The sequence below is a fragment of the Crotalus tigris genome, unplaced genomic scaffold (genome assembly GCF_016545835.1).
Source record: "Crotalus tigris isolate CLP2741 ecotype Arizona unplaced genomic scaffold, ASM1654583v1 scf7180000024280.1573445, whole genome shotgun sequence".
NCBI lineage: Eukaryota > Metazoa > Chordata > Lepidosauria > Squamata > Viperidae > Crotalus > Crotalus tigris.
Window position 1 is genome coordinate 138737 of NW_024100452.1, and position 21370 is coordinate 160106.

The 21370-nt window shown below is 38.8% G+C and overlaps 1 protein-coding gene across 3 annotated transcripts in view; it reads left to right on the top strand.

Annotated features, from left to right (window-relative positions):
* The first annotated feature begins 11509 nt into the window (after positions 1-11509).
* Positions 11510-21370, top strand: part of STARD13 (StAR related lipid transfer domain containing 13) — a 103812-nt gene continuing 93951 nt past the window's right edge. Inside the window, exon 1 of one of the 3 annotated variants that reach the window (XM_039323605.1) lies at positions 11510-12172. In XM_039323605.1, coding sequence (XP_039179539.1) covers positions 12049-12172 — 124 coding nt within the window. In that variant the 5' untranslated portion in view covers positions 11510-12048. Of the gene's footprint in view, positions 12173-12656; positions 12715-14555; positions 14625-21370 lie in introns of those variants that run through there. The other 2 variants (XM_039323609.1, XM_039323611.1) reach the window with 2 other exon arrangements.

A 21370-nucleotide genomic window follows, 5' to 3' on the forward strand; every position in this document is an offset into this window, starting at 1 on the left:
GTGCTTTGAGCAGCAATGTGTGGTCTTAGCTGTTTATTCCTTTTAACTGCCAGTGGGGGTATGAACTGATTGGGTGGGAGCTTGGCTGTGTTCTGATTGGGTGGAGGTGTGTTCTGAATGGTTAGGGGCTTGGCTGTGCTCTGATTGGCTGGGGGAGTGTTCTGTTTGGTTGTGCTCAGGTTAGTCTGAGTTGCAGAGGGGTTTGAGATTTTGGGCTGCCTTGCTATTTTTTGGCTTCGCGTTCGTGGTCGTGCTTCCTCTTCATGGAGGGTGTCAGTTTGCTTCATGTATGGATTGGAGGGGTTTAAAGTGGCTAATGATGCAGCTGTGGTCTGGCTTCTGGTTTGTGGTCGTGCCTCATCATCGGTGTGGCTTTGGGTTTGTTTTTTGCGTGGATGTGTGGTGGTGACATCCTGTGTGGTTTTTGTGAGTGTGGGTCTGGTATCATTTTTTGTGTTAGGGAGTCGTTTGTCAATAAGGGCGGGTTTCCAAATGGCTGGTAGGCGGGAGGTATCATCTCGCTTGTTCATGCTGTGTGGGCGTTTTTCTATCTCGATGGCTTCTCTGATTATTCTGTTATTAAAATGTTCACTTTTGGCAATGGTTCTGGTATTTTTAAAGTCAATTTCATGTCCTGTGGCTTTAAGGTGTTGGACCAGGGAAGATGTTGGTTCCTCTTTTTTGACTGAGTTCTTATGTTCTTCAATGCGTGCACTTATTCTTCTGTTGGTTTGTCCAATGTATGTGGTGGGACAAGTGGTGCATGGGATTTCGTATACTCCTTGATTTTCTAATTCAATTTTATCTTTGGGGTTTCTAAGGATGGTGGATATTTTTCTGTTTGTGCAGAATGCTGTTTTGATGTTGTGTTTATGGAGGATCTTACTGATTCTGTCTGTGGTGCCTTTTATGTATGGGAGGAGGGCTTTGCCGTTTTCTTGTTCTTTGTCTTGGATTTTAGTGGGGGTTTCTTTTTGGATTAGGTTTGTAATCTTATTTCTATGGAATCCATTGGATGTTAGTACATTGGTGAGAGTACTAACATCCAATGGATTCCATAGAAATAAGATACATACATACATACATACATACATACATATATACATATACATACATACATACATACATACATACACACACACATATATATATACACACATATATACACACATACATATATACACACATACACACACACACATCTATATATATACACATACACACATTTATTTACAAATATATATATCATAAAGGTAAAAAAGGATATATGCAGTGTTATCTTCATTTTAGATATCAAAAGGGTCTTCTCTCTGTGTCTCTCTCTCCCTCCCTCTCTCTCCCTCTCTCTCCCTCTCTTTCTTTCTGCCCTTTATCTGCCAGTCCTCTTCCCCCATTCTCTTTTTCTCTCTCTCTCTCTTTCCTCTCTCTCTCCTTCTCTTTCTCTCTCTTTCTCTCCCCCCCTCCTCTCCATCTTCTGCTCACCTGGCAAGCTGGCTTCAAGCTGTTCTCCAACAAGCTCAGAGGTAGGCAACCTCGGCTCTTTTATGACTCATGGAATTCAACTTCCAGAATTCCTGAGCCAGCATAGCTAGGCTAGCTAGCTCCTCTGCTTCCTGCTTCCTGCTTCCTGCAGAGACGCAACAAAGGGAGGAGCCATGCCCCAAAAGATTTTCAGCTTGTCGGAGAACACAGTGAGTCCACTCTCTTTTACACACACATACACACACACACACAAACACACAGACAGAGACAGAGAGAGACAGAGAAGCGGGGAAGCGCAAGTGCCTCTCTCTGTCTCTGTCTCTGTCTCTCTCTGCAAATGGCAGAGGAGGCTGGGAGCCACAGGGGAAGGCTCAAAGAGCCGTATGCGGCTCTGGAGCCGCAGGTTTCCGACCTGTTCACTAGAGTAAGAAGTCTGAGGATTGAGACTACAATCCTTTCTGTGCTTTCTATGTAAAACCAGTCCAATGTAGTTAAAACAAAATAACAAATTGTTGTTGTTAATTGCGAAGTCGTGTCCGACCCATCGCGACCCCATGGACAACGTTCCTCCAGGTCTTCCTGTCCTCTACCATCTTCTGGAGTCCATTTAAATTCACACCTACTGCTTCAGTGACTCCATCCAGCCATCTCATTCTCTGTCGTCCCCTTCTTCTATTGCCCTCAATCTTTCCCAGCATTAGGCTCTTCTCCAGTGAGTCCTTCCTTCTCATTAGGTGGCCAAAGTACTTGAGTTTCAACTTCAGGATCTGGCCTTCTAAAGAGCAGTCGGGGTTGATCTCTTCTAGGACTGACCGGTTTGAACGCCTTGCAGTCCAAGGGACTCGCAGGAGTCTTCTCCAGCACCATAGTTCAAAGGCCTCAATTCTTTGGCGCTCAGCCTTTCTTATGGTCCAACTTTCACAGCCATTCATTGCAACTGGGAAAACCATGGCCTGGACTTTACGCACTTTTGTTGGCAAAGTGATGTCTCTGCTTTTAGTATGCTGTCTAGATTTGCCATAGCTTTCCTCCCCAGGAGCAAGCATCTTTTAATTTCTTGGCTGCAGTCCCCATCTGAGATGATCTTTGAGCCCAGAAAAATAAAATCTGTCACTACCTCCATTTCCCACAAATTAGTTAGAACAAATTAGTTCAGTATCTTATTTTCATTGTCTAAAGGAAAATGTGCCTCTCTTTGTAGAGCATCCTGCCTGATTTGTATTTCATTAAGCTTTTAAAAATAAACTAGCATGCTCAGCATACCATTTCTTGAAGAGCCCAAAAGATCTTCCAATATATTTATCAGCATCCTTCAAATGTTTTCTAAGAAAAGCTGCAGCTGCACATGCTATATAACGATTCCCATTCCTCAGGGAAATCTTTTATAGGATACTTAAAATTAATGGAAATGTGGCTTCGCACTTGAAATTGATTTTCTTTCAAAACAGAATTCCATTAATGCAATACTGATACATCAAATCAATTCGTTAAAAGTGTCTATGTGTACTAAGTAATGCCTTGTGTATCTTAACAGTTACATAAATTATATCTATATTCTGAATTTCCTCCAAGAGCGCTAGGCAGCTTACAAACAGACCTCTCATAATGTTGTTCTCATAACACTTCGTAAGGTAGGTTGGGCTGAGAGAAAGTGGCTATCATTGACTTTCCAGGGTTAAAACTACACTTCAAACTGGGTTTCCCTGTTCTAGTCCAATATTTTACTTAAACCTAACTCATTAACAACTGTATCATAGTGCTTCTCATAGTTTGAAAAATTTATGACTATAATAGATTATATCAGATTTTTGTTTTCAATCAATAACAGGTGATACAATGTAGCTTGGATTCTAAGAACATTGGAGCACAATATATGACTTACTAGATTTGAACATCCTGTTGACTCATTATATTATGTGCAACAGAATATCCTCATTTACTTAAAATAATCCTGTTGATTTCTTAAGATTTATTTACTCATTGCATTTATATCCAACATATTCTCTGAGAACTCAGCATACAGTACATAATGGTCTGTTTAATCTTAACCCAATAACATCTTTGGTAATTTGTTATTATTTTATTAAAGTAATAACCTGTCCAGTTATACACTGGAGATTAGCATAGTGTGTTAATTTTGTCCTTTTTTATTTAAACTAACAGGTTTTTAGAAAGACACAACCACAGAATTAAAAAAAAACCACAACTATAGAATGAAAAAAAAATATCAAAGATTTTTAGTGATACTTTCTCCCCTTACTTTCCATTTATTTCCCAACTGCTCACCTAAATACAGTATTTCTATTTTACACAGAACATTGAGGGTTATTACTAAAAAACTGTTGTACTCATTTCATAATTAGTGATCACATAACTCTTTTCCCAGAAACCATATTTCAAATGTCTAAATGCCTTGTTGTGTGATGTGTAGTATATAAAGCAGCCATTCCTGCTTACATTTGATAAGGCCCCTATTACAGAGATATATATTCTGGGAGTTGAAGTCCACACATCTTAAATTTGCTAAGCTTGAGAAACACTGACATAGATTGTTCTGTTCCCAAGGAGAGACAAATAGTGAAGAGATCCAGCATACATACATCTTAGAATACATACAATGTGCCTCAGGAATGTTATTAAAAATAAAGCACAAAAGGCCATTCAGTAAAATGTATTACTGTTTTAGTTTCTAGTACAACATTCAAGCATTTTCTGTAGATTGGTTTCCTCTCTAAGGTATTCCTTCAGCAGCAAAGGAAATATGCTCAACCCTAAGGCATTTACTTGAAAGGGTTTGGGTTTTATTTATATATTTCACACATTTTGATCTTGAAATTGCAGGGAGAATAATGTTTTCTTTTACATCTATCTGAGGGTTTATTTTCCTTGCTCTCAGTAGAACTAACACTAAAATTCCCACTGATTTGCAAGAGGTACAATCTGTCTATTCTACTACCCAGATTTATACTGCATGGGTGTTCCAAGAACTCAAAACCCATTGAAATTACTTGGTTTGTATAAAATGAATAATTTATCTGATGATGCCAAAAAAACAGCTCCTGTCTTTTTGCAGAAAATAAGCATCTACTTGTAGATACTTCTCTCGCACTTTTCCTGAAAAATAATACCCCCACTAAAAACAATACTTGAGAAGATACATGTTTGGACCAGGAACTGAAGCTAAGTACCATACTATCTATTTTCATTGCTGTTTTGGAAAAGCAGGAGGAGAGGAAGGAATGAGGGGAACAGCTACTTTTAAGATTTCCAGATCCGTTTTTCCATTATGGGCTACTTGAATGCTAGTGTGAGTTTTGCTTCTCTGTTTTTCCCACAGTCAGTGAGACTTATCTGACAATGGAGTTAGTGTCAGCTGTCCAAAATGAACTAGGAGATACATTCCTTTCACCACTGCCATTGCTTATCATCAACACCCTTATTTTTTAAACTCCAGTTAATTTACAGGCATACAAGGTCTGGCTGTTCCTGTTGCTGGTTTCTGCCTTCTCTATAACTCCACAAAGTTTTATGGAATTGCAGAGCAATCGGATTAGGTTCAAAGAGCCTACTGTAGGAGGTGAACAGTAATGTACTACAAATTAGTAATACACATTTAGGATCTGAAATATACTACATAAACAATACAGGTAATCTTCGACTTACAATCACAATTGAGCCCAAAACTTCCATTGCTAAACAAGGCTGCTGTGAAGTGAGTTGTGCCTCATTTTACAACCTTTTTTGTCATAATTGTTAAGCAAATCACTGCAGTTGTTAAATGAATCGTGTGGTTGTTAAGTGAATCTGGTTCGCCCATTGACTTTGCTTGTTGGAAGCCAGCTTGGAAAGCTGCAGATGGTGAACACATGACCCAGGATTCTGTAACCATCGTAAATATATCCCAGTTGCCAAGTGCCCAAATTTTGATCACATGATCATGAGGATGCTGTGATGGTCGTAAAGGTGAAAATTGATCACCAGTCACTTTTTCAGTGCAGTTGTAACTTCAAACGTCACTTAGCGAATAGTTGTAAGTCGAGGACTACCTGTATTACATTTAATAAACAAATGTTTATGAATCTATACAGATGTTTAAATGACAACAGAACTTTAAGAAGTTTTGCTGGATTTCTGTGTCAGACATTTGGATGAAGCTACAATATATTGTGAAAAGAAAGATACAACTTTTTTTTCATTTAGGACCCTTAGCGTAACCCAAGTTGTTGTGGTACCGATACACCATCTTCCCAGAATAGCATTACAGTGTTCTGACTCTCAATGCTGTTTTTACAGATAGAAGTCTTTATTGGTGGATGAGGGTGGATAATATTTTGAAACTAAATTGCGTGGCTTGTTATTCCTAAGGTACAGGCAATTTCCTCATGAGTGTACAAGTAACTGATCAGACTTGGGGTGGTCTTATGAACACATATTTTGGAAGGTTGAGAGAAAGGTTGAGAGCTGAAGAAGCTTCTTGGGTGAGAAGTGAAATATCTTCAAAGAAACATCTTTGAAGTCCTGAAAAAGCATTTTTGGGACAACCATGATCTGAATGACTGAGAATCTCCATAGACTTTTAGCTATGCATTTTGGGATGAATACCCTTCGAATGGTGAGAAAGTATAAACGGATTTCCAGAAAATATTGCAGAGTACAGGAACCATTTGTGCTTCAGTTTGAGATTTAGACAACACAGACTCATCCCCAACAGTCTGTGCCTGTCTTCCACAGTGAAGGGTCACACAGCAGAAAACATCCTGCAGCCAAGTAGGCTCCACACACATTTGCACTACTCAGGTGACCCTGGGTACACAGATAAACCTCTAAATGGCCTCAGCAACTCTCTAAAATAATGCAAAGGACCAGCTGTCGGCAAGGAATATAAATCCTTCCATTCCCTATCCTTCAGTCAGAGCTGAAGAAGCTTCTTGGATGAGAAGCGAAACATCTTCAAAGAAAAACAAAAAAACCCCAGTTGCCTCCTGAAAAAGCATCTTTGGGGCAACCATGACCTGGATGACTGAGAATCTTCATAGACATTGAGAGGAATGCTGGAAATTCTGGTAGGAAATCACTGCAACACATCTGGAGGGCAGCCCATTGGAAAAAAATGGAATAGAGTTTCTCTTCTTTGCACTCTATTTTGTTTCTAATAAATTATTAAATGATTAGTCCCATTCCAGAAGTATATACCAAGAAGGAACAGTACATTCAGTGGTAAAAGGAAAAATAGTCTCAGTTGGCCAGGAATAGAAACATGTTGTCAACCTGCAAGAAGAGTTACCCAGTGGTAAGATGGGTGGTCAATAAATTTGATAAGCAAACAAATACCGCCAGGAGGAACTTCCTTCACTGGACTTTTAAGAAGTATCACACACATTTTATTTGCAGAGCTGGAATTTCTGTTCAAGAAATAGCTTTCCTTCTATCTTTCCAGAATTCTCTTTCTGCCATTTGAAGCAAGCCAACTAACGTGCTCAGGTCTTAATTGGAGTAGGCCATTAAGCATGCAACTGAATCACAATAGAGTTCTCAGCTAAGCCTTAAAACACTGAGATTACATTTCTTATTGCCAACTTGTTAATATAACAGAGGCATTGATATTTCCTGCTGACTATAAACAATGAAATGCTTTTAAAGCTAATGGAATACATATGTTGTTGGAGTCTACTAAAAATGTTAGAGGAAAAGACTTTTAGAGATAGAAAAAAACGTTTTGATCCTTCCATGGTGCATTTAGAGTAAATTGACTTGGTTTTCTTTTTAGGAAGATCTGTTCTAACCTTGAGTTCTCATGTATTTCTATTCATTGTTGTATATGTATAAAAACAGAGCTCAAAACTACATGAATCATTTTTCTTCAGTCCTAACTCCTAATTAAATAATACAAGGGCTGGGATTTATAGGTGGGGTGTGTTTTTCCCCAATATATTTTGATTGCGCCAAATTGGAATAAAACACTAGGCTTAAAATATTCACAGGAGGTCTACCCATGGATATTTGCCGGTGTGGTGACATCTGTTTCCCTTCAGATTCACCTGGCACATTCTCCAGCTTGTTGCCCTAGAACCTTTTCATCCAATATCAGTTGCAGGGTGCATTGTGACATCACTGTGTGCTCCAGGCAACAATGGAGCTTGCCAGGCAATAGTGCTTTTGTCATTCTGATAAAAGGATCAAGATCTTGAGGAGACTCCTGAACCCAGCATCTCTTTTTATACTAGGTTTGGAGGGCAAGTGAGTTTGTGTGTGCTTCCAGCAATGTGAGTTTCAAAAATTCTGTTTAACGTCATCGTGGGATTAATTAGAAGACTCCATCAGAATTTTTTAAGGAAGAAAAGACAGACAGGTAGGAAAATGATTTGTCAGCTTGCACGAATTTCAGAAAGGAGAAAAGTTTGAGGTCACAGAAAGCTGGGATATCCTATATGGACAACAAAGTTTCAGTTCCTATGCAGTTTTCTCAAAGATGTAGCTCACCTAGAATTTGGGATATTTGTACTTCCTTGTCCTTTCTTGGAAGTTGGATTGCATAGAACTCTTAGGTCGCCCTGCTGAAATACAGGTAGTAGATACAATAACAGTGTTGGAGGGAACCTTGGAGGTCTTCTAGTCCAACCCCCTGCTCAGGTAGAAAACCCTACACCATTTCAGAGAAATGGTTGTCCAATCTCTTCTTTAAAACATCCAGTGTTGGAGCATTCACAACTTCTAGAGACAGGTTGTTCCACTGATTAATTGTTCTAACTGTCAGGAAATTTCTTCTTAGTTCTAGGTTGCTTCTCCTTGATTAGTTTCCATCCGTAGCTTCTTGTCCTGCCATAATCTTTGACTTATGACCACAATTAGGACCAGAATTTCCCTTGCTAAACAAAGCAGTTATTAAGTGAATCACACCCAATTTTATGACCTTTTCTACCACAGTGGTTAAGTGAATCACTGCAGTTAGCTGAATCATGCCATCGTTAAGTAAATCCACTTCCCCCACTGACATTGCTTCTTGGAACTTGGCTGGGAAGGTTGACCCTGGGACACGCAACTATGGTAAATATATGTCAGTTGTCAAATGCCAATATTTTGATCACATGATTGTGGGGATGCTGCAACGGTCATAAGTTGTAAGTCACTTTTTGGGGGGCCATTATATTTTTGAAGAGTCACTAAACAAATATCTATATTTCTGTGGACATATATATGGGTATGTATGTATACTTTTCAAAAACTACATTTCAAAAAGGGCAGGGTCTGCTCATAAAACCAACATAAGTTTAAGTTATTAACTAAATATAAAATGGACTATCTGCATCAGAGGATGAAGTATCAGCAGCAATGTTTGTCCCACTGTTTCACCGGGCAGGAGATGTTTTTTCTTGACTCCAGCACTAGATTGTTCTTTGGGGACTGGAATGGGGTGAAGTGGGGATTAACAGCCCTGCTAAAATGCCTTGCTTCCAGCCAGTTTCCTGCAAGGACTGATTGGCAAGAAAGCGTGAGTCTTTTTTGTTTTGTTTTTGTAACCTGACAAATGTGTATCAAATATTCAGGAAAGATGAATAAATTTTCCCCGTATTTGCAGACAGAAAATTGGGCTATAAAGTAAGTAACATTTAAAGCAATCATGTTGTCTATCATGTTGTCACCAAAATATATGAGCATCTATCACCTCCTACTTGCCCTTTTATAAAGTGTGAGTTTCAGGTTCATGAAGTGCTATTGTGTTGTACTCAGTGCTTTTTTTGTAAAAATAAAAGGTGCCGGAACTCACATGTCATACAACCCGCCTTGCCTACCCTACAAGGTTCTATCCAAAAAAGGTGCCGGAACTCCGTTCTTGGTGTTCTATGACAAAAAAAGCCCTGGTTGTACTATTTGTCATATATCTGGGATGCTGTTTGTTTTGCCAAATTATAGTTTTGTACCTTACACACTAAGGAGATCCCAGTGTAGAACCTGACTTGCAATGTGCTCCTGACTTTATTACCCAGGGCCAGTAATATAGCTAATGATCCATAGTAATTTTGATAGTATTTATGATGCCATAACTATTATTTCTTAATCTTGAACTTGTCATTATCTAATGACTTAATCTACCTTCCAAGGTTGTTGTGATAAAAAAGTGGAATAAAAAGCATAATTTTTCGTATCTTATACAGATGTTGATCTTCCCTGTAGCAAACAAATTAATCTTTTAAGAACTTAATGCCTCCTTACGAAACTGTTTTCCAGGAAAATACCAGACTTACTCAAGACATAACTTGATGGAATATATACTAAATTGTGGTCTCTAAAACTTGTGTGGTCCTGATGCCACAAATCTACTGGTTAAAAAGTAGTTTTCCAATCTATGCCTGGACAAAGGCCTAACAAATTCCATAATAAAACATGACATTCTTCCTACCATCCAGTTAGCAACTGTAGGAGTAGCCTCTTGTAGAACAAATTATAGTGGTCATGCCTCTGGATTGTGAAGATTAGAAACAGATCAGTAACATTTAGTCTGCTACATCAGTTGGCCAATTACAAAGTTTCTCCTTTTACATCTCCTTTTACATCATCATCATGATCATCATCACTGAAACTTACAAGAAAACTATAGCTGTGAAAAGAAAATTTATTTATTTGTATCTCTCAAATAAGGCACACAAAAATATTTCATGACAAAAATGTATTTATAATAAGCCCCATCACTTATACATAGATGCAAGTAGTCCTAATTTAATGACAGTAATTGGGATTGGGATTTCTAATTTCTTAGAGAGATTGCTGCTAAGCAACGTAGTCATAAAGCACAACATCACATGATTGTGATGCTTAGCAATCCCAGCGGTCCCTGTTAAGTGAAAATCGTTAAGTGAAGACTTCACATGATTCTGACTTGCAATTTCCTGCCAGCTTCCCACAAGCAAAGTCCAAGTCAGGACAGAGGGCAGATGAGTACTAGTTTTTTTCTATTTTTGGGCACCCTAGAAAGCTGGCTGAAAAGGTTTTGAGAACTGCATGATTTTACTATTTCAGAATTCTGGCCTCCTCTATCTAGGTTTGTGCAGAGCACTAAATTGGGCTCAAAACAAGGCTGCTGAACAGATGCTTGGAAGTTGGCAAAGAGACCCTTTCCCTCTTTTTCCATGCTTAATAAACCAGGACATCCCCCTATAAAAGCTTTAAAATATCATTCCTGTAACACTATTCTGATTAGTAGATGTTTTCCTGCATGTTAAAAACATTCAAAAGCAGGGAGGAAGGCAAATTCTGAAGGTTTATCCAATTATTTTCTTTAACATGTCTTTTGCACCCCAAATCAGGATGTTTGGTTTAGAGCCAAGTATTTAGTGGTTAAAGCATCAGTCTAGAAAGCAGGAAAAGCATGAGTTCTAGCCCAGTTTTAGCCACAGAAACCAGCTTGGTGACCTTGAGTCTGTCACTCTCCCAACCCAACTCATCTCACATGGTAGCTGTTTGGAAGAAAATAGGAGGAAGGTGTGTTGGATATGTTTGCTGCCTTGAATTATTTGAAACAAATAATAATGGCTGGATACAATAAAAGAATCACCATTTAATGGTAAGCCAAAAGAGATACCACAGATGTAGGAAAAGGAACACTGATGCAGACAAGTAATTATATGCTGATATGGTTTTCTATTAACTCAAGGATGGTAGCAATGGGGTAAGGCCCATAGTCTAATGTTTAGACTATGGGCCTTACTTTAACGTGGCAATGGGGTAAGGCCCATAGTCTAATGTTTCGACTGGTATCTACCTAAGGTCGAATTTTAAAAATTAACTTTTAAGAACAAAATGGATCAGAAATTAATTTCACAAGATCTTTCTGCTTTCACATGGCATTTCCTGAGTTTCTAGCTATTTTAGGTTGGTTGTTGCTTCCAGAATATTTGTAATTGGGTCATGGCACAAAGGGCTATTGACCCCTCACTAAATATAGGACCAGGCCTGTCCTCTCTGATCTCTGTGGGGTTTGTGTCTTGAATCTTGAGTTTGGGGAACTGAAGAAGCTTCTTGGATGAGAAGCTAAACGTCTTTAAAGAAAAAACAAAATCCAGTTCCCTTTTGAAAAAGCACCTTTGGGAGTTTGGGGACATTTCTAACCGAGAAGGAAAACTAAAAGTCTTCGTTGGTTGCGAAGGCGGGTCCCACGCTCGAGTGGAGCTTTCAGCCCGGCAGGAGGGGAGACTTTCGGACGGGAACTGGGGCGAGGCTCTTGGTAAAGGGAAGGACCCCGGCCCCTTTGGCGGTGACCCCTTCAGGGGCGGTTTCAACAGACGCGCTGGAAGGAGGCCACCGGAGAGCGCAGGCGAGAGAGGAGAAGCGGAGAGGTGCTGAGGAGCCCAACCCCGCCGCGCAGCCACCCGGTTCCCTGGCAGGACTCCAGAGCTCGGGCCAGCCGCCAAACAGGCAGCCGTGAAGAAAGCTTGCCGCGAATCCCTGGGCAGCCGCCGTTGCCTTGCGTCTAGGCGTCGGGGGTTGCTTGCGCGGAGCTGAGCGTCTCCGGGACTGGGTAGTGGAACCCGGGCGACGGCGCGCCGGGCATGCGAGGCGGAGGCTGCTAGGATGAGCTGGAGGAGGCGAGCTGCTCAAGCCCAGCTCCGGAGGACTTTCAGCGAGCAACTGCGGGACTCCACGGCCAAAGCCTGGGATTTACTTTGGAAAAGTCTCCGCGAGAGGCGGCTGGCAGGTCAGTCCGGGTCAGTCCGCTGCTCCTTCCCGCGGGACGGGCAGCCCAGGTCCCCGCTAGCCTCAGGCGGAGATGCGGTGCGCCGCGAGGTCGCGTTGCCTTTTTCTTCCCAGCCTCCGCTATGTTGGGCGCCCAGGAGAGTTTGGGCAACTTTTGCGGTTCACGAATGGCCCCGTTAAGGTTGGGGTTTTGCGTTACTTGACTTGCCTTCTTGAAAATGTTCAGAGACCGGGGGAGTGATCCAACCGGGGCTGCCGTTTCGATCGAATCGCAATAGCACTTCGACTTATATACCGCTTCGTAGGGCTTTTACAGCCCTCTCTAAGCGGTTTACAAGAGTCAGCATATCGCAGCCGCTTCACCTAGGTGCGGGGAGGGAGGGGGAGTCAGGTCGAATGCGTTATGAGCTGGCAGCTACGCTGTCGCTGCGTGTTTACAGCGGAGATGACTGCGCTGCTCTGGCATGGACGAGTAGAAATCAAGCTGCGAGTTTTAGGACACCCTGGATTTTGGGGCAGTAATAGCAAGGAAAACTTTGGCTGGTCGGTTTATTATTACAATATTTTCTCAACTCAAAGGCTATATTTACTACCTGTGGACACCACAGTGTCTGTTATTTATGTGTGTAGGGAATCTGCTATTTTTCTCTGGTCTTGTTTTTCTACTTCTCTACTTCTATGCTAGAAGCTGAACATTCAGAGTCTGGCAGTACTTTTTCCAATTAGAAATTTTCATTAAAAGGCATAAATCTGCAGTTCACAAAAAAGGTGCAACCAGACTCCTGATTTTTTGTTTGTTTGTTTGTTACTATAGATTACCATAGCTTTTCTCCAATAATCTAGGCTGGGCGCTGTATGGCTACCCTTCTCCTTTTGGGGGGAATTCAGACAACACCACAGAGCTCTTTTTAAACCACCTGTCCCAGAATTTGAGTAATAATAGTAGAGGAGGTGTAGGCACTACCTAAGGATGTCACATTCTGGAATTATTTCTTGAGGGGTAATTTCTGTGTGGCCATGGCAGTTAAGAATAAAGTTGGGTAAGTATATATCCATGAAACATGAAGCTGGACTCTTGATATGTTTGGCTATGTTATTTTTAAATTATTTGCTTCAGCTGACAATCTTGAATTCCTATCCATTTGTCACCCCACACGTGGGCTATGCACTTGTGTAATACTCTGTTCTAAATCTTCTACAGTTTAGGATTGTTTGGTGGGAACCCCACCCTTGAATCTCAATGACTAGTAAGCACTGCTGAACGACCTTTAGCTTGTTTTTGAAGCCATGCACTTATCCTTGAGCTTCCAGTTCTCTAAAATTCTTATTCTTTTCTACCTTAACTATACTGTAGTTATATCTCCTGCTTATTTGCCTTTCTTTTTCTTATTCAGGTTCCAAATCAAAGTTTGTCTTTCCTTTCAGCCTGTTGGTGTCCTTTAGACAGACGTATATGACAAAATAATCTCAGTTTCTTGTTTTGCAAGTTTGCATAAACTAGAAGCAGGCAAAATATCATGACATAAATATATAATGCGTTGATTAAATCAAAATATATTAAATCTATATGTTCCTATTAAAGGAAATTTTCCACTCAGACGAGGAAAAGAAAGTGTGCAGTATCTTTTCAACATTTTAAAAATAGTCTCCACTTTGAATCATGATGGAATGAGTGGGAACAAAGAAGAAAGGGGCCTAGAATGGAGTACTTTACATCATTCAGAGCCACTGCCCATTGTATATTTTTTTCCTCATTTGGGTAATTTTCAAAGTTGATCTTTCTTTTGCTGACTTTGGCTCCATTTTATTCAGTTTCAGCACAAAGAGATTTTTTTGTCAGAAAGGCAGAGCAGCACAATCCTTGACCCTCTTTATATAATTTTCAAGTTTCTATTGGATTAAAACACATAACATTAGTCTGATAAGACTTGATCTGAGTAGATCTACACTGACCAATGGCAATTACCAAATTGTTGTTTACTATAAGTATTTTTGTCCTGCTCCAGCTCAAACAACTCTTGGTAGTTTACAATAGAATAAAAGCATAATGAACAGTTCCTAATATTCCCTTAAAGATAAACATGAATGTGATGTTTAACCCAACAAATTCCACCTCCAAATGACCATTCAAATAAAATAGCCTTTACTGCAGGGGTGTCAAACTGCTGGCCTGTGGGCCAGATGCATCATAGCGAAACCGTGCCCACCCCGTTGACGGCAATGGCAAAAAAAGTCATGATATGTCATGACATGTTGCATGATGTTATGAGTTTGACACTCCTGCTTTACTTCTTTATAGAAAACTAATGGAGGCAAATTATTCCCCAGCATACAAGGACTCTTCCCTTAGATCCATTTTCTCTTGACTTCTCATAGGGACTGGACCTTCAGCATTCCTTCATTGCAAGTGTGTACATGCCGGACAGATTCTGCTGGAGAAGATAGTCCCCAAGGTATCCTGGAGCCAAGCCTTGTAGTTTCAAATCTATGTTAATTTTTGTATTTTTCCAATTTTCCAATTTTAATACATGTACTACTTAGGTTTACATTCCCAATACTTTTTCTTGAGATGAACTGGTTTCTTTTGATATCTTGTAGGGTTTTTTTTTCCCTTCACTGGAACTATAGCTATAATTCTCTTTTTTAGAAATTCCTGCCCAATTTCCTTTCAAATTTGCTTCTCCCTGAGTGGAATGCATGCTACTTTCAAGCTAAATTTATTCTTTAAAGAAGACATACTTTTCCTTGGTTTCACACATTACACTTTTATTGTAGCACTGAATTTTAATTTCATAGTTCAAGTCATTCCAGTCATGTTATATTTAAACATGAGTCAACTATTGTTAAATGTAATTTCAATCCTTAACCTAATTGTCAGAAACTCTACATATACACAGATATTTACTATACATTGAAATAATTTCTGTGAAAATATCCTTAGGACGTGCATTTCATGGTAACTTAACAAAATACTCTTTTATTTAACTTTTCTGGCAATAGAAATAAAAATTTAACTTTTATGTAGAAAATTATCTAGTAAATGCAGGTAGTCGTTGACTTACTACCACAATTGAGCCCATGTTAAGTGTTATGTTAAGTGAGACATTTGTTAAATGAATTTTGCCCCATTTTACAATGCTTTCACAGTTGTTAAGTGAATCCCTGCAGTTGTAATATTAGTAACATGGTTGTTAAGTGAATCTGACTTCCCCATTGACTTTGCTTGTTAGAAGGTTGCAAAAAGTGATCACATGACTCTAGGATACTGAAACTGTCATAAATGTGAGTCAGATGCCAAGCATCTGAATTTTGATCATGTGAACACGGAGGTGCCACAACGGTAGTAAGTGTGAAAAACAGTCATAAATCACATGCTTTATATATGATTAAGGTGAAAACATAAGCATGAACTAGCAATTTTTTAATGGCTGGCCAAATATCTAGTGGATTGCATCAGAAAAGATATAATGTTGTCACACTGCTATAAAAATAATCCTCAAATTATGGCCAGATTTGGGACCAGAATTTGCATCATAATTATTTGCTGCCGTAACTTGAATCATCACATGACTATTTTACAACCATTTTTACCATTGTCGTAAGTTGAGTTACACAGTCATAAGTGCATATGCAGTTTAACCAACTGTGTTTTTTGCCAGAAACAGGCAAAATAGTCACTAATTGTGATTATGTGGTTGCAGGATGCTGTAACCCAGGAGTGTCAAACTGCCGGCCCGCGGGCCAGATGCATCATCTGGAAGCCGCGCCCACCCCTTTGCTGGCAAAAGCAAAACCGACCCAATACGTTGTGCGACGTCACGTGATGTTGCGAGTTTGACATATCTGCAATGTAACCAGTCATAACTGTGAGCCAGTAGCCAATCATCTGAATTGTGATCACATGACTGCAGAGTTGTAACTTACTTTTTCCCAGGCCACAGTTAATCTGAACTGTCATTAAGCAAATGGTGTTCAGTGAAGGATTAGCTATACTGGGTAACTGCATCATTACTAGAGTATTGTGTCCAGTTGTGATTGCTACAATACAAGATGGATATTGAAGAATTAAAAAGAGTCAGAGGAGAATGATAAAAATGGCAAGAGGCTTGGAAACTAAATCATATGAAGAATAGTTTTTAAAAAACTAAGCATATTTAGCCTGAACAAGTTAAGGCTATAGGGAGAAATGCTAGCAGTCTTCAAATATTTGATGGGTTAGGGTGAGGGATGTGGATTGATTTTCTGTAAGTTCCAAGGATAGAACATGAACCAAAGGATAGAAGTTTTACATAGGGATATCCACACTCAAAAAAGGAAAATTTTCCTAATCATGAAAGCACTAGAACAGTGCGACAGCTTATCTTCTGGATTTGCAGATACTCCAACGCTGGAGGTTTTTAAGCAAAAGTTGGATGGGTATTCAACTTGGAACTTCTTTTCTTAAACTAAGCCATAGAAGCTATTTTGATTGCACTGATTTCAAGCTGGCCAGACTGGGGCTAAATAACAGAGGATGATTTGTTCATTATTTCTCCTCCCTTTGAAGCAGTTTGTGATTGATAGTTTGGCATCAACCCTGCTTTCCAAGTTCTATTTTTGTTTTCTTTTCATTAAAAAGATTTTAATTACAAAAATGGGGAAATCTTCCAGATAAGATAATACATGGGCAACAAGGAGATAAAAAAGCATGTTAGATGCCGTAGATAGTTTTTGAAAAGATTATTGTTTGTTGATGTAATTCAGTACATATGCTTTCTGAAGATGTAGATCAAGGTGAAAGGTGACAGTTTCACTTAAGAACGAAAGCTTTTAGTGTTGTAATGTTATCAAATGTTTTTTATCAATTCTATTAAATACACAAAGGTGGAAGTATTATAATTATTACAGATTTAGTTCTCATTTCTTTCAAAAACAGAAGCTGATGGCACCAAACGTATCTTCTTGTCAATTTGTGTGCATGCTAAGAACATGTTTGCGAATTCTCCAGAAGTTTACAGAGGAAGATAATTAAACACATTTTTTCCATGATGAGATTTGGTGAGAATGTGTTTCAGAAAACTGACCTGATGCTTAGTTACTCATTCTTTGCAGATAAATTAATGGATGCTATTAATAGATTATCAAAATTGTTTTACATGGGCATTTTATCTTGTGTGTTTTTAATCAGAAAGTATCTTATAATTGGCAACTTTACATTAGAATTACTGACATTCTGCTTCTGATCTTATCTGCTTCTGACATTCTGATCTCTACTAAATAATAATAAGTGATAATCTAAACATATGATTTCAGTTATGAAAGAAACTGAATGGCAGTATATTCTGTTCATATTGATTTTGGAATTAATGTTAATTTTTGAAGCTTCTGAATGTATTCATATAATGCAGAGGAAGATATGATATTATGTACATTGAAATGATATCAGAATCACAAAGTGGTGGAAGGCCATCAAAAGAATCCTTCCCATGAGAAATAATGCCATTCATGTTTCAGATATTCTGCACATTGTGAGTGTGTGTGTGCACGCATGTTTTGTGTCTACTCATGGTCTCATATTTTTTAGCCTGATATCTTAAATTCTACACTAAACTTGCTTTCTACGTGCTTTTCACTTAAATCAATGACAATGAATTTTATGATGTGTACAGTATAATAGAGGAAGGCACATAATGCACCAGTACTACTTTGGAAGGAGTTACAAGTTCCAATAGATTTTCATCAGCATTTCCAGCCATATCACTATGCATGAATGACCCATAATTTTTAAAAAGACTTAATAAGGGCACAGAATATATGTAAATTACAAAGGAATTTATCTTTAATTTTATTTATTTACTAATCAAATTTGCTCATCGCATAAAAAGCTATTCTGGGCAGCATACTACAATCCAGTAAAACAACCGATATATAAAACAACGATATGAAATATAAAAACCCACATTAAATGGTAAATATTATCAGAACAAATATATACTTTTAATACCTAATTGATCAACTGCCTGCATCATATTAACATTGATTTGTTTTCTTTCTGTTGATATTTTATATGTTCTTTGACTTTTTAATAAATGCAAACAGAACAGGTAAAAACCATTCTTTTCATCCACTTAGCTGCTCACATATAAAATGAAAAAGTATTTCATAGCAGACACCATTTCCAACAGTGAACGTGGGAGCTGTGTATTTAAAACATACTATTCATCATCGTGAACTCTGTGTACATATCCTCCTACATACCATACTCAATTATATCCATATGTTTTCAGGAAGACAACCAAGGATATTTTGTTCTGTTTTCTGCTTGGTACACTGGGGACTTGGAAAGCTACTAACTCTGGTTAACTTCAATAGGAATTTAGTGTGTGAATTCCTTGTCACACCAGTGGGAATAAGAGACGCCCTTTGTCCAAGAGAGATCTTCTGAAAGAGTCTCATTATATAATCTTGGGTGCTTCTGGGAAGAAAAAGATTACTTATGATTAGTGCTTTCATGCAAACAGCTAGAGAATGTATGTGGGAGGTTCAATCCTATCAGAATTGTCCTGATCACTAAAAGGTCAGTGATTAATAACATGCCACAGATATTCACAGATATGACATAATGATAACTTTTTAAATAATTCAATAAAAGAAAAAGCTGCACTTTCTATAAGCATATTTCAAGAAAGTTACTGAGTAATGAAGAAGTGTTTAGGAGATAGCAAAGAAGAGTTAAAGGACTGAAAGGAGGAACGGTGGTGGTAGAACTGGAAAATGAAGAGGGCAGGTAAGACATGCAAACAAGACTATTCTAATGCCTTGCCTATGTTCATCTTTCCTGGCTCAAATATAGCCTTCAAGCCTGGGCCACTGCTGTCTCACTAATTTAGCTTATTTATTTAAGGCTGCGAACAATGGAATGCAGGGACCCCAAATATTCAAGAGGCAACAAAGCATCATTAGCAATTCATACTAAATGAAAGCCAAATTAAGCTCTCCCTTATGTGGGGAGAGCAGTGAAGCCACTGTTTATACATGTGATAGATTATATAATGAATTGTTCGTGTTTACCACCCAAAAGGTTAGTATAACAGAAACAAAAGACTGAATTTTTATCTCCATCTTTCTGAACAACAAAATTAAATCTATCGTATTTTCAATATTTCATGGCTTTGTTTTGGACGTAGAATAGAATGGATAGAATTCTGACGAGACACATGGTGTTCTAATCCCCTTTTACTACCTTCTAAAAGCATTAATGGGGTATGTGGAATGGCTTAGGAAGTGATGCAAAAGACTGGATTGGAGGGGGAAATCAGGAAATGTGTGTGAGCAACAATTTAGCCTTAGCCAATTATCTTTTTGCCCTCTTTTCTTAAAAATGGAAAGGTTATGATTTAGCAGGGTAATGACTCTCTGAGCCTTTCCAAATGTTGCCACTAAATTGTCATCTGTAATGTGATGAAGGGGAAATTATTAGATTGCATTAATTAAATTTAATTTTAGTCCTGGCCCTGCCCAGTTCTGTCTTGGCTGTACTTGTATCGAGGAGAAGTGCAATCCCTGGCATGCCTCCCAAGCTGATGCCTTTAAGCTAAAAATGTTGTGTGCCCCTGCTAGAATACTTAACACTTCTTGTAGCATGTATCAGCTTGGAGATAATGTATTACATTCAGGTTAGTTAAAATATGTAAATATATCTGACCTCCTGACAGGTAGCCTAGAAGAACAGAGGGAAGAATGACTGAGCCCCAGCCTTGATCACATATCAATAAAATACATATGTGTGGTTAATTGAGAGCCAGTTTGGTCTAAAGCACGGGTATCAAATTTGCCGTGTCACATGGCGTGTCGTGACGTATTACAACTTTTTTTTTTCATCACCGGAGCTGGGGTGGGCACAGCCTCTGTATTATGCAACCGGCCTGCAGGCCAGCAGTTTGACACCCCTGGTCTATAGATTAAGGCACCAAGCTAAAAACCAGTAGGCTGTGAATTCCGTTCCTGCCTTAGGCATGTAAGCCAGCTGGATGACTTTGAGACTGTCTCTTAGCACATGATATAAGGTTCAGGTGACAAGCCAGTCAGTCAATTCCTGACACATCAATAGATCAACACACAATTGATCTGGAAAAAAAAGAGACTCTGTGCTGGTGGGAAAATGCCAGGAAGGAAAAAAAATGTAGGTTTTTGTATGCAGTTAATGTATGAAAACGTACTTGCCAAGGAATCTAAATGGAAGGAGTGGGGGAATTGCATTTTCAATGTATGATAAAATTATGATATTGAAGGACTACAAGCATAATTTCCTTCATCTGAAATAAAATACAGTAAATTATCAATAATACGACATTTTCGTTGGCGTGTATTCTGCCTGCAGAAAATATAATATTTTGAATATATCAGCACTTGTAGTACTTGGAAGATGTTGGCTAGAAGAAAGGGTCATATGTCATCATCATCATCATTAGACATCTGAAGGCTGAAGAGAAAATAGGAGCTGATGTCACTAATGACTGATATTACCAAAGAAAGTAAAAGTTGAATTTTTCATGCTGTTTTTGCTTTCTTTAAAAAAAAAAGTACTGGAAAGTGAGATTGAACATAATGTAGGTGAATCAGGACTATCTGAACTACAATTTATTGCTCTTGTTTTTCTTCAACTTTTTTTTTCTTTCACTTACGTTTCCATTTCCCTTCATTTTTAAAATCTCTGTGCCATCAATTGGTAGCTAAAGGATAGTAAGGTGCCTTAGAGGAATTTTCTGATGGCTAACATGAGTGAGTGATTTGACATCCAACTTCACACAACAACTTGATTCCTGCACAAAGTTGCAATAAAATCTATGGCATCAGCCATAAAGACATGCTTATTTTGGGGAGTCAGACAATCCAGGCACCAAAAGGGATGGAGAATATCATCTTCCACTCATTCCCCTCATCACCTTTACTGATAGAATAGTAGTAAGTGAATATCTACATTTGTTTTGCCAGATAATGTACCATCCTGAAGGCCAATGACTTTCCTTTCTTGTGAGATTCCTAGGAAAGACCATGGGGCACCTAATCAGACATCAGCTCTGATGGAGCAGGCCCACTCATGTAAATACATATCCCAGGAGAATTAGGAAGGATGAAAGGCACTGGGTTGCCTACCAGGTGCAAGCTACACAGTTGTACACTGCATCCTGATGGTAAAAGTATAGGGATATTTAATGAA